The sequence below is a fragment of the Quercus lobata genome, chromosome 11, assembly GCF_001633185.2.
Source record: "Quercus lobata isolate SW786 chromosome 11, ValleyOak3.0 Primary Assembly, whole genome shotgun sequence".
In the NCBI taxonomy this organism is placed as follows: domain Eukaryota; kingdom Viridiplantae; phylum Streptophyta; class Magnoliopsida; order Fagales; family Fagaceae; genus Quercus; species Quercus lobata.
In genome coordinates this window covers 38,560,097-38,574,860 of record NC_044914.1, presented here as the reverse complement: position 1 = coordinate 38,574,860, position 14,764 = coordinate 38,560,097, and the positions used below count along the sequence as shown (strand labels likewise).

Sequence of the window (14,764 nt, the reverse complement as noted above, 5' to 3'; positions counted from 1 at the left end):
AGAGGAACGGTTGCACATTGACATGTACAAATTTCAATCCATAGAATCCTCCATTATCATCATAATTTTCATATGAATAACAAATTTCCATGTAAATGTTGGTTAGAAGAAGAACATATGAATAACAAAACTCTAATTCATGTGTTCATGTGATAAAGATGATTATCATCATAATTTTCAGAAATCACATATGAACATCTTAAAATAATGCACTGCTTATTGATTTATCCCTTCTAGTTTTACTAATCCTAAAATCTCATGTGTGCAAGCCAAGCCCTATCGCTACTCTTTGGCTTTTAATCAAGCTTCTCGTGCATGGTTCAACCGTTTTTCAATTTTTTTTTTTTTTTAATTCACAAAGGCTTTTATGTCTCTTGCTCTAATGTATCAATGTTCATTTATTCTCGCAAGATTGTTTGAATCTTTATTCTTGTTATGCTTACATATTAATAAATTATTAATAAGTGTATTTACTTTGAAAAATATACATTACAATTTATAAATAAATACTCGTGAAGTTGTGGAAGGCAAGAGGGAGCTTTACATACGTACACTTTGATTAGACTATAATAAAATTTTTATCTTGTATAAAAAAATATTTATTAAATTTTAACTTAATATTGTTCTTAATAATATCAACTCAATTACGAGTATTTATCACTCATGTTTAAGTACTTCTACTTTCTCAAAAAAAAAAAAAAAAAAAAAGGTACTTCTAGAGAATATTCTACCTATCTAAAAAAAGAAAATAAAATGACATGCTCAAAGATAATATGGGACAAAAGATGGAAATGCCTCTGACCCATGCAAGAATCCGTACAAGATTCTGGCTCAAAAATTAAATGCCTCTTATCCAAAGAGCTATATTGGGTATGTTTTTAGAGTGCTTCTAGCGCCACTTAAAGTGGCATAACAAATGCCATAATTTGTCTATATGATGAGTTATGGTTGATGGAGGAACGTACCCACATAGGCCTATCACCACCTCTTTACCAACCACAACTCACCATATGAACGAGTTGCGGTATTTGTTCCACGAGACTTATTCCTGTTTTTAATTTTTTTAATTAGATTCTTTTCTCAAAATTTAATATTTTTTCCTACATAAACTAATTCGAAATTAATGAAATAAACTTGTATAAAAAATATTTATTAAATTTTAACTTAATATTGTTCTGAATAATATCAACTCAATTATGGGTATTTAGCACTCATGTTTAAGTACTTCTACTTTCTTAAAAAAAAAAAAAAAAAAGTACTTCTAGAGAATATTCTATCTATCTAAAAAAGAAAATAAAATGACATGCTCAAAGATAATATGGGACAAAAGATGGAAATGGGGCAAGTTTTCGGGCCACTAGACACGTTGGATACGTGACATGTGTCCAGTCTTGGACATGTGTCGCGTATCCAACGTGTCCAGTGACCATTGGTCACTGGACAGAAGCTAAGTCCGTGGAAATGCCTCTGACCCATACAAGAATTTCCGTACAAGATTTTGGCTCAAAAATTAAATGCCTCTAATCCAAAGAGCTATATTGGGTATGTTTTTAGAGTACTTCTAGTGCCACTTAAATGGCACAACAAATATCACAATTCGCTTATGTGGTGAGTTATGGTTAGTGGAGGAATATCTCCACATAGGTCCACTACCACTCCTTTACCAACCACAACTCACCACATGGGTGAGTTATGATATTTCTTGTGCCACTTTATATGACACAAGACTTATTCATGTTTTAAATTGTTTTAATTAGATTCTTTTCCCAAGATTTAATATTTTTTCCTGCATAAACTAATTCGAAATTAATGAAACTTGGGCTGGTGAGAGTATTAAAATTTGTGCAACTGATTATTATTATTATTATTTTGAGTAACAACTAATTGATTAAGTTGGCTGTTGAACTTGCACAGTTGCACATATTCGTAGTTATTTCGAATGTTAAATTAGATGCAAGAGTCATTTTCACCATTTATGACCACATCACAACTATTTTACTCCAGCGGCTTGGCTTGTTAAAATGATTTCGACTGTACACTGTAATAACACTTGCAACAATCAATGTAAAATGTAAAATTTTGATCAATCAACCAAAAATAATTACCCATATCAGTTATTTTATTTTATTTTTAATTATGAATATCCATATAAATTTACATAACTATTGTTTATGGGTAGAGTATATTTTACTGACTTCTTAATTCACTTGGTTGGTGTGTATGCATGTGTGAGTGATGTAGAAGTTTAAAAAAAGTGATTATGAGAATGAAAAATAAATATTTTATTAAAATAACTTTTAGAATAAATAATTAGGCATTTTTGAAAAGTGGTTATGTAAATAGAAAATTTAAGTTTTTATGCTAAAAATAAATAAGAATTTATGCATGAATTGATTCGAATGTTTTTAAAACCACAAATTTATAGGGGTAATATTTTAAAACCATGCATAGATTTACAAAAGAGTTCCTATCAAGAAATGAGTAAAGACATGCATCATTCATAACTCATAAGCTTGTGGTATTGTGATACTCCCTCCGTCCCACTTTGTTTGTCATCTATTCTATTTTGGGATGTCCCAAAAGAGTTCCTATCAAGAAATGAGTAAAGACATGCATCATTCATAACTCATAAGCTTGTGGTATTGTGATACTCCCTCCGTCCCACTTTGTTTGTCATCTATTCTATTTTGGGATGTCCCAAAATATTGTCCTGTTTCTAGAAATAAAAGTAATTAATTTACTAATGTTCCTATTATACCCCTATTAATTTACTAATTCAAATTTTTGATAAATTTATTTAACGGTAGCTTTGGAAACTAATACATTTTTAAAAGGTAGACAAAACAATAAATGATATTTCCTTAAAAAGTTTGACTTTTCAAATAGGACGAACAAAGTGGGACAGAGGGAGTATTTATCTTGTGATATTTATCATAAATTATTATGGTTTTTTAACAAAATCATAGTAAATTATTATTAATTAGTGAGTTTCTGATTTAGATGTACTATACTATTATTGGTTATAATTCTCTTTCCAAGTTAGTATAATTTAGTTTTTCTAACTTATTTGAATATAAAAAATAAAGAGCTGGTGACAAACCACCACATGTTTATAGTGTTAAATTGTTTGTTCAAACAAAGATGATATATTGATCATTGAACTTGATGCGAAGTTGGTTGTGGATCTTCTAAAGAAGCATGAAGGCCACTCACACGGTATATTAGTGATTGCAAGATCGGCCTAAGGAAAATACCAATGGTTCAAAACTTCAAATCAAGCATTGCTACTGGGAGCTTTGCTTCCCCAGGATTTTGTTGTTTCCTTAGAACCCCGGGGAGATGTTTCGTTATTACTTAGTTTAAACTCTACCAGAGTATCCTCAGATCGCTTACACTTTCTTTTGCTCTTTAGTTTTTAATGAAAGTCTTGTTCATCTTACCCAAAAAAGAAAAGAAAAAGAAAAAAAATGATATATCATGTTTGAAGTGTATACACTCATGACACATCCTTGAAATTGAAAAAACGTGGACTAAGTTGTGAAAAATTAGTGTATTATATTATTATCAAGGTTATTCTAGTGAATGATGACTTTTTTTAAGAATAGTGAATAGTGACTTGAAGTAAGATTTTCACCACTTTCCCTTTACTATATAGCCCCCTGCTTCATCTGAACCCAGCAAAACCCCCCAAAGGATCACAACCACTTATTCCAATCTTCATCCGCATCTCCACTTCTATAAATTCTAACATAACATCCTCTCCCATCTTCTTACTATAACATTTCTTCTTCACCATTCTCTCAAATACGAATCTAACCCATCTTACAAGCAGGGTCTTAATTTAAATGTCCTGGTTGTAATATCATAGCACTTATTTTTTGTTACATTACATACTAAATTATTACATTAGTTCACACTATTACTAATTACCGTCTAATTGTTCTATCATCATTGAACCACTCTACTCAAACATGAAGGCACTTGGAACCTTATTCTGTAAGTTTAGAAGGTAGCGTTGGTTGATGGTGACACAGATACAGATAATTCTAGATTAAAGCAAATAAAATTTCATTAATATGTGATTTTTCTTTTTTGATTCATTGATAATTAGGCGGTGGAGGGATGTGAATCCTAAATGCCTTTTTATAAATAGCAAGAGTTGCTAGCAAGTGGAGCTACTAGCCTACAAGGGTCTTGGCTTGATATGTGATACTGTTGGGTAGTTGGGTTTGGAGTTATTTAAAATTTGTTAAACAATGTTTTGTGCCATTCTTTCCTCAAAAAAAAAAAAAAATTTGTGCCATTAAAAGATTTAAAAATGGATTTAGATTAATTAGCAATAGAAAAAGGGAACATGTTTAATTTTATTTGTTAAAAATGAAAGGCAAGTAGTAAGCTAAGACAGAATACTTCCTTTTTTTATTAATTGTTTACTGCTTTTATTTGCTTTTCTCATGAGTTTCATCCCAACATGTTTAATGTCCACAAATTTTTTTTTTTTTTTTTTTCACTTTCCTATTTGTTTTATTTTTCAAATTGAATTTTGCTTTCTAAATGTCTATTTGCTTAATATTTCATGAGGCTTTCATTATATTCTTCTACTTTGCCGAGAAATGATACCCAAAAATTTCTGTTTGGGTGCTAAAAGAACATTATGAAAGGGGATAAGGCTTTTGTTTATGTTGTCTGTGTGTATATGTGCATTCATATACTGGCATGTGTGATTTGGATTTCCTATAATATTCCGTATTTTTTAATATGTTTTTGCAAATATATATATATATATATATATATATATATATATATATTTGGAGATTTTTTGAATCACCCTTGGACGTGTAAAAAATACAAATGCTATTCGCCGGTAATCTCTTGGATGGTATTTTTTTTTTTTTTTTTAATTTATTACTTGCTATATATTTAAAAATTTTAAATTAGTGACAAATACTTGTTTTGTGTTCGTTCTTTTACTCTTTAAATATTTTACATTTGCAATTTTTTTTTTTAATGTTGATGTTTTTATTTGATAATTTCATGTCATGAATAAGGAGTTCCTACAACTGGTTGAATCCTAAATTTAATAATGGGAGAAAGGTATTTCTTAATATTGGTAAATTGATTTGTGGGATACATATTAAAATATGGCCGTGTGTGGGGATATTTTGACAACTTTTTCAATTTTTTATAAAAATTTTCTAAATTGAATGATTAATGTATGCCCTGAGGACATATATTAATCAGACCCTTGTATATATTATTTTGTACTGTATATATATATATTACAATTTGCAACTCCTTTTCTTGTTAAAACTTGTGCAGCATTTCTTAAAATATATTATTTAAAGATATATTTAAAAATAGCCAATTTAATGAAATTGGTATATACTTTTCAGAAATTACAGCTCTTGTATGCGGAAGATTAGGATTGAGTTTCTGTCATTTTGATGCAAAGTCTATTAAGTTTGGAAAAATTAGATATTAGTTATGGTGAAGGATTGCAATAAGTGTTTTAATCTCAAAGGGCTATTTAATAGAGTACAACAAAATGTGTTGCTATCAAGTTTGAGTAAGATCAACTTGTACAGTCAACTTGAACTAAAGTGCATATGGAAGGGTACAGCGGAACATCTAAATCTTAAGAATCTTGAGAGTTAAGGAGTTTTTGGGCGTATGAAATTGATAACTCTTTTGACAGCCACATTTTTTTTTGGAGCTTATACAATTTGAAATTTATTAGAATAGAAGACTGCAATGAATTGGAGCATTTGATTGTTAAAGATGAAAAAGATTGGAATGTCCAATCTCCATGCTTTGCTAAATTGGAAACAGTAATAGTTAAGAGGCTGCAAGAAATTACAACCTCTCTTTCCCATGGCCATTTATTGTTTTTTAAGACTACATTCTCTCACCGTAACAGGAGCCTCTGAACTAGTAGAAATATTTGCATATGATGAATTATTTATAGTTGTTTTGTATTTTATTTTATTTTATTACAGTGATCAAACAATGCCTATAGAGATATAATAGTAAACTCTCTTAGAAGATACAAATTTTAAACTCTAAATTTTGCTTTTAGAATCTAGCTGATTAAATAGTTTTGTTACTAATATATTTTGTTTCTCATTTAAAGTGATAAAGAGAGAATTAGGGTTTGTTCAATCCGAAAGTTAAAATAATGTTACAAAAAAAAAAGTTTGGTAAGAAAGTTTAACAAAGAGTCTTTGAGTTATTGTTCTCAATTTAGAGTGTTTAGACATTGTGTTTTGGAAACACTTCAAGAACAATTTTCAGTAACAGTTTTGAGTGGCATTATTGTAATTGTCTTGAAATTTGTGGGACCTATATGATGTTGACAAGACCCAAAATACTTTTTTTTTTTTTTTTTTGAAAACACATAATACTACTAAATACTCAACTCAATTGTATTTTTTCACTTTTGAAAATATGCTATTAGAAACATAATACGGAAAACACAGGCAAATTTTTCAAAAAATACATGATCTTACAAAAGCTCAAAAGACAAAAGTAAAATTTTCATGTAAAGAAAATATATAATCGAAGTAAAAATATCATACACAGCTCAGCTGAAACACAAACAGCCACCTAGCTTGGACAAACAAAATACTTCTAAGGACCTAGTAACCATAGTAAATGGAGAAAGATATCAAAGTCATCTCGGTCATTAAATCACACAATGCTCACAAAGTCATTTCATCAAACACATTATTTGCATTTTCAATTAGTCCAACATTGAACTCTAAAAACATTTTAAAAAATCCAACAATTCTTTAACAATACTAGTCCAACTCAGTTCACTAACCTCTAATATAATTCCAAAAAAATTAAAAATCTCAACAGCATTGCCATTCCCAAGTCCCAGCTTTACCAATAGATACAGACCCAGGTAGACAAATCCAAATGAAACCCACACAGCCCAAAAAAAAAAAAAAAAAAAGTTGGAGACTAAGCCACAAACTTAAAAGAGACAAACTTCAATGCCAATGTGGTTTCGGCTTAAGCGTTATTGCAGCTTGAGGAAGGATGGAGAAGAAGTGATTTGTGGGAAGATTTGCCAAAATTTTCAAATCAACGGATTTGTAGGTCTCAAACAAAGTCCAAATCCAAATCCATAGCCAAATTCGGGCATCTAAACAGACCACAAGAGTTTTTACATATGGGGGTGTTGGCTTTTTAGTTGGGGGTTAAATGCAACTGCAAGTATGACCCATTTCCTTGCCAAGTATTTTTGCTAATCTAGTTGATCTTGAATCAATAGAGGTGGTGTTAGACACGCATGCATTTCTCACTTGAGCTCGACTCCTCGAGAAATATATTAAACCAATCTCCTACTGCTTACAGATTATAGCGCTTATTTTCCAGACAAAATAAACCAAACAAAAACAAATTCGTCTAACAAATCCTAAGAACTGGCATATATTGACATATTACTTTTAAGTGTTACACAGTGCCATACACATTCCACTTGGAAAGTGGAAAAGCATAAAATTACAAATTTGAGGTACATATACATCACTAGAAAAGGTGATACACAGAACAGAAACAAGAGGAACAGTTTCACATTGACATGTACAAATTTCAATCCATAGAATCCTCCATTGCAAAGTTGTAAAAGTTTTTCCTCTAATCTTTCACACCCGCATAAAACAAAACCCAGTAGATGAATATTAACTTCATTAAGGAAATGGGCCTTCCCAGCTCACCCACCTCAACCGCGGCAGAAAATCGAACCCATTACATTGCATAGACTATCTCTCCACTGCTATCAACGTCAAGGTCAGGATCAGTCTCCAGATCCTCCTCCATGTCATCATCAATGTCCAAGCTGCCAGTCAGATACTGGTTGAGACTGGGGGTCCCAGCAGCAGGAATGGTAGCCTCAGCGATTATCTGCATGATTTCATCAATGCTTTGCATGGGTTGATCAGGCTCTTCAAACTGATTATTCATTGTCTTTTCATCCATGAGATCTGTTGGAAGGTTCTTTAAAAACCACTCATGGTTCCTTATCTCAGGAATACTTATCCTCTGTTCCCAAGTGAATTCATGGGAACTCAAATTAGAAAGTCAATCAGGGACAGCATGGTACAGAATATAAAGCACAAAGATTAACAAAGCTGAAAGAAATATAGTTACTATATAGAAAAGCAGCATATACTTGAAATATGATAATATGGATAAGTATTGCAATTAAATAAAGAATCAGAAGCATAACTACAGTTAGTTACTCTAGAATTAAGAGCATCTGTGATGGCCCAACTCCCACAATCATGCATGATGTAACTTCATCAATGATTGATGATCCCATGTCAGGCGGGTAGTGAACATTTAGAATTACCACAATTTTTTCTACCCTATAACAATAATAAATTCTTTTTTGTTAAATAATAAACTTATTAGTAATTGAAGCATGGGGAGAAAAATGAAGAAGAAGCAAGAGAGGAAAGGGTCAAAAATCCTAGTGGGTGGAGATAAATGCATCCTTTAAAAGTGAGAAATAATATCACTTTTGAATAAAAAAATCAACTTTTATAAATGCTTAAAACATTGTGGTAACGCTGCTAACTTCACATTGTATTATTTACTGCATTAACTCTACACAAACAGGTGGGAGAACCAGTTGGGCCTATGGCCTATGAAATGATTGGTAGCCACTCTGCATCTTTTAAATTCTTCAGTGTGAAGGCAGAATTAGGTGTGTGTTTTGTATACATGCTTATGCATGCTAATTTTATTGAAGATCTTCACTTTGAACCTATTTAATGTTCAACAAACATACCAAGGGAGAGGACAAGCAAGAAATAAACACACTATAACTTTTCTTGAATTATATACTAACAACTAAATCTAATATCAAATGACATAAATGTGTAACAATGCCAGAAGGAAAGGACTAGTAGCAATTGTACCGCAGAAAGTAACATATATAATTTCTCATGTACTTAGAAAGTGCACAGACCTTTGCAGGGTCAGCTACAAATATCCTTGAGATCAAATGGCGGCACTCAGGAGAGATATGAACATAGTCGGGGATTGAGTACTGGACTTTCAAAATGCGCTGCAAAGACATCCAATTATTTTAGTAAAGCATTTCAGTGGACCTAATACAATCACTGATGAAAAGGCTCGATAAATTACATGAATAGTCTTTCGGAAGTTTTTAGGCTCCTCAGGGTCCTCGAAAGGGTATGCACCCACCAACATGACATATAAGGTTACCCCACAAGACCACACATCTGCAATCTGAATTTAATGAAGCAAGATATTAGTACAATATATTAAACTGTTATTTTGAATGCAAGAGAGAGCAAGGTAAAATAGATATACTTCATCCATTAATTATATGCTATTACATGATATTTATCCAGTTATTTTGTTAGGAAGACAATCACAACATCACATTAGTGTCCATTTGGGTATTGCTTAAATTTTTTTTTGCTTTTTTATTTATTGTCTCATATTTTTTGCAAATAATCTAACTTTTAGCTTTTTTGAAATAAATTAGCTTTCAATTTTTTGTATCACATTTAACACAAAAGTTACCAACAACCATATCTTTTGATAAAGTAAACACTGTACAAATAAGGTACTGGAAATAAGCAAAAGTCAAACACACTATTAAATTAATCAATTCATCACTGACATTTTCAGAAGAAAATATGCCAAAGGGTATTTCTACGGTTGAAGGTTCTTTGTCAGCAGCCCTATTGTCCACCTCCCCTGCTACATAAACTTTAAAACTTGTCTCAATTGTCAAATTTTAATAGATCAAATATAAAACTTCTCTCATGCATCAAATTTTGGTGACACATTACTTTACCAGTGTACTTCAACCAGTCCATTGGCCCCCCAACCCATGTCTTCTGGAGACAGCATATATTGAGTGCAAATGAAATGACAATGAATACAATTTTAAAGCAAAAATATTGGTTTCGTTTTTGTCCAGGTTTTTTGTTTATGAGTGTTTGTGCGTGTTTCTGCAATGATGATAGGTACTACCTCTTATGATGAGAATATAAACAATTTGGAATTACTTTCCCGTAGTCATATCTACATTGAGCAGTGTAAACAATTGAACTTTAGAAAGCCTGGTAAACTGCTGACTTAACAATCAAAAACCCTTTTTTTTTTCTTTTTCAAACAAAAAAAGTAGCCAATTGCCAAAACAAAGGCCACTTCATCTGACCATTGGAGCTAGTCACCCATAGTCATGGCTTTGAAATTTTCCAAGGTGAACCTAGTTGTAATTTTCATAATTGCAACTGCAGTTGTTAAGGCCTTCAGTGTTAAAGTTTGATCCTATCATTCATGAAAATTATTATAATGTGGTTAAAGTAACTCAAAACTTTGAATTTTATAGCACTGAAGACTAAGATACAAACAGATTAACCTTATGTTATCGTTGCAACATGATGCCAAGGCATATGGTTGCAGAATGACAATGCAAATTTGGATAAGCCGTGATAATCAAGTTATAAATGAGAACATTCAGAAAGAACTAGAATACGTGACAAACAATATAATGATGAAACATTGAATGAGATTCAATATTTTAAATAGAACAATTCATGTCAATGAGAAATAATATTACCTTGCCGTCATATTCTTTCTTAAGTAACACTTCAGGAGCAATATATGCAGGGGTGCCAACTGTTGATTTTGGTTGTGAATGCAGCACTGAGGACTAAGAAAAGAAGACAAAAATAAAAAAATGCATATTTGACAACCAATGATGCAACAAACAAAAAAAAAGGTATGGCACATTCAAAGAGAAACCAATTGCTATACATCAAACCACCATATTGTTCAAAGGTGGCAAATATATCTTAATGAAATCACTACTCACTAGCAGGAAAATACCACAGGAAATGTATCAATACCAGCCTATGGTGTGCTTCTGTAAGTTTCAAATGCAAAGACCAGAGATTCCAAATCACAAAAACACACCAGAGATGTACAAATAAAGGCAACAACAAGAAAAGAAAATTAGTACCTTGGAGTACCCAAAATCACAAATCTTTAAACGAGGAGCCGGACTTCCATCCAACAATGTATTCTCTAATTTCAAGTCACGATGGCATACTTGCTTTATAAGAGATGCAGAGAAAGGAATCCAAATTAGACACAGTAGTATTATTTAAGACTGCATTATAAATAGAAAACTTAATTCACATACCATGGCATGACAATAGCTAACTCCTGATATAAGTTGCTGGAAGAAGAAGCGTGCCTGCAACCCAGGACATAATACGTTTTAAAAAATAAACCCAGGTGCGTTCAGAAACAAAATCAACATGCCAGTTAAGAACCTCATCCTCACTAAATCGCCCAGCATTGCATATCCGTTCAAAGAGCTCTCCTCCGGACGCATATTCCATCACAATAGCAAGATGGGTTGGTGTTAATATGACCTATAATTGCACCATCATAATGTTACTAACTTTCAGAATACTCCCTGGGGAGAACAGATGATAATATAGTGGAATTGAACAGACCTCTTTGAATCTGACAATGTTGGGATGCCTTAATGACCTGTGGTTTATAATTTCCCTTTGTACATTCTCATCTATCTGTTAACACAATATAAAAGCTAGTTCATAAATATTATAAATTTATGTGAGGCTACACCAATGAGCTATAGCTCAACTGGCATTTCCTCCTCCTACAGTAATGGGATGAAGGGTGATGTCATGTGTTCAAAATCCACGGTGTATATGTAACTCACCAACCAAAAAAATAAAAACTTTATGCTAGGTGACTAGCATACAACTTGAACAACACTGTCTAAGGAGGTTTGCATAATTGATGAAACTCAAACAAAAAAATAATTTACTAATATTGTCTAAATTCCTTAATGTGCCATATTAATAACAGTTTCTAGTGTTCAGGTATTAAACAACCAATGCGAAAATATAGATGTTACCAACATATGCATATTTTTATTTAGTCCAACCCTTAAAAGTGTGAAAATTCAATCCCGAATTAGAGACCACAAAAGAACCAACATGCATGGATGTAGCAGGGAGACATGAAACTAAAATCTTAAAATTTAAATTTTACCAGTTCAGCTCTGAGAATACAGATAATATCCATAATCTAACACAATTACCATCTTGTTGATGTGCATTTCACTAAATTTGATTAGCAAATTAACAAGAACTATACATCACTCAACAACCAAATGGAGTGCAGATGTTATATCGTCTTTAACTTGTCAAAGTACCATATTTTCTTCCCCTTCCCACAAAATCTTATTAACCAAAGAGACAATCAATTTCAACAAATTTACACATCGACCCTACGACTAAACTTCATAAAGAAAAGACTGCAAAATCTTCTAAAAAAATTCTGTTGATCCTTAAAAATCAAATATGCATAAAACTCAGCACAAACACCCAACAAGGTGAAATTTAAATAAAAACACATATTTGGGCATAATCCCGGGCAAATTTAACCCCCATACACACACACACACACACAACAATCCTCAAACAGCTAGCAATAGCAATAATTTTGATCCTAACTCCGTTCAAAATCACACAAGAAAATTAAGAAACACATTAATCCTCAACAACCAACATACCATTTTTATTCCACAAGAATGCAAACGGAAACAAAATTGAAATAATTCCAAATAAATTTAAGCAATATGAAGAATCCAAAAATTCACACAATATCCTCTAAAAGAAACGTGCTCAACTTCAACTACCATGGACAATAAACCAACTAACCAAAAACCCAATAAAGCACTCTCAACTTCTTCAAAACTCAAAATGAAATACACCAAATAATAACAAAGGACTCAAGTTTCTCAATCCAATAATCAAACTGAGCTTAAATTCAAACACCCATTAACGAAAAAGTTAAAAAAGAAAGTGAAATTTAGAGACTAACCTTCTCACCTCTCTCGATGTACTTGACTGCAACAAGCTCATCAGTCTGCTTGTCTCTCATAAGCCTTGCCACTCCGAAATTTCCTGACCCAATATCTCTTACCAGCTCGTACCTGTCACTATCGTGCATGATCGGCAAGTCCATTCCTGGCCCCACTGTGACTGCTGTCCGATCCATGTCTCTCAAACTATGAAACAACAAGGACTTAAAAAGAAGCTGAAGCTGAAACTGAAGCTATAAAAATCTCTCACATTACTATCATTTTTGTCGTGACAATAACAAAGGTTGAGACTTGAGAGCAAAGTACAAAGAACCCAGAAATCTAAGATGAAAGAGAGAGAGAGATAGAGCGGTGGTGGAGGTGATGAGGTGGAGGGAAGTGGGTGGTGGGTGAAGAAGAAAGAGACTGCAAAAGATGGGTATTGAAGTGTTGGAGCTCGTGAAGATTTCAACCACTTCTCTTTCTCTCAACACTTGGCGTGAGAGTACTGATGAGAGAGTTTTCACTTCCTGAGATTTTTGTTGCAGAAAGACATATACACAGAGCTCATCAGCTCGTGAACTCATCCACCTTTTTTTCTGTGAGTGAGTGAGTGAGCGTGCGTGCGTGCTTTGTGTTTTGTGTCTGTCCCTCTAAGACACAAAAAAGCTATACTCTACTACACGCTTTCTCTATCTATTTCTTTCAGTGGATTTATCCAAAAGGAAAGCAAAGGAAGAAGGTAAAGAGATATTTTTTTTATCTCGGTGGACAATGATGTCGTAGGAGTAGGAGTAGGAGTAGGAGTAGGAGTATTCTTGTTTACTTAATTATTTCACTAAGCCATTGCCCAATGCTACTATTTTATTGTCTTAAAGGTTGATTCTAGTTAGCTTAGTGCGTAAAATTTCTTAGATTTGGCTTTCAATTTAGTTGATGTCTTAATCTAATCATTAGAAACAATCGTTATAGAACTGACGTTATAAAGTTTAAAAACTATTGTATTTTTTAAAATTGAAAGGTTTTTTTTCCTAGAGAAAATTAAATTTTCCTATACTAAACTATATTCTAAATTATACTTTGTACTCTAAACTTTTCGAATGCATATTTTGTACCCTAAACTATGACTTTTGTTACATTTTGCACTCCGACGTTAAGTTTACTGTTAACTTGGATGGAAATATAAAGTTTATGGTACAAAGTGTAATTAAGAGTATAGTTTAGGATGGTAAAATATAATTTATTCTCTGTTTTTAATGGATCGAGAAGATGAGCAATTATGTCATTTTACATAATGTCATACTTTTTCATTCAAGTTATCGACAAACTTAACATCGGGGTGTAAAGTGTAACAAGAGTTATAGTTTAAGGTGCAAAATATGCATTTGAAAAGTTTAGGATACAAAATGTAATCTAAGTTATAGTTTAAGGTGATAAAGTATAATTTTATTTTATTTTATTTTATTTTATTTTTTATTTTTAATGTAGTTGACTCGGATGCTCATGCTCTGTGCGCTAAATCTGATCTGACGGTAACATGTAACATGTAGCTAGAAGTAAACCCATGTTTAATGAATTAATTTTTTGTTTTTAATTTTTAATTTTTTAACAAGTGGAGGAAGAGGAATTTGAACTCATGTTCTTTTTTATTGGATGACTAGACAATATAATTGAATACAAGGTTCTAAAATTGTCTTAGTTTTTAAATCAAATAAATAACTATATTTTTATTCTATTAAAAAACGATTTTTTATGCAAAATTTTTAATTGAATAGACCAAAAAATATTAGATGTGCTTTTGTTGATTTTTTAAACTCAATCAAATACGGTGGATGGGAAAATTAGCATTGATTTTTGGGTACAAGTCATGAG

General features: G+C 32.0%; 1 protein-coding gene across 2 annotated transcripts; it reads right to left on the bottom strand.

Annotated features, from left to right (window-relative positions):
* Window positions 1–7,405: 7,405 nt before the first annotated feature.
* On the bottom strand, window positions 7,406–13,654 carry LOC115968284 (serine/threonine-protein kinase SRK2E). Of its 2 annotated transcripts, none has more exons than XM_031087630.1 (9): window positions 12,913–13,654; window positions 11,514–11,588; window positions 11,328–11,429; window positions 11,195–11,248; window positions 11,012–11,104; window positions 10,610–10,702; window positions 9,157–9,261; window positions 8,978–9,076; window positions 7,406–8,046 (listed from the first exon to the last, which is right to left on the bottom strand). In XM_031087630.1, the coding sequence occupies exons 1-9, from the start codon at window positions 13,087–13,089 to the stop codon at window positions 7,753–7,755; spliced, it is 1,092 nt and encodes a 363-aa protein (XP_030943490.1). In that variant the 5' UTR covers window positions 13,090–13,654; the 3' UTR covers window positions 7,406–7,752. The 2 variants fall into 2 exon arrangements, with proteins under 2 accessions (XP_030943490.1, XP_030943491.1); XM_031087631.1 differs by having other exon boundaries at window positions 12,921–13,047.
* Window positions 13,655–14,764: the final 1,110 nt, after the last annotated feature.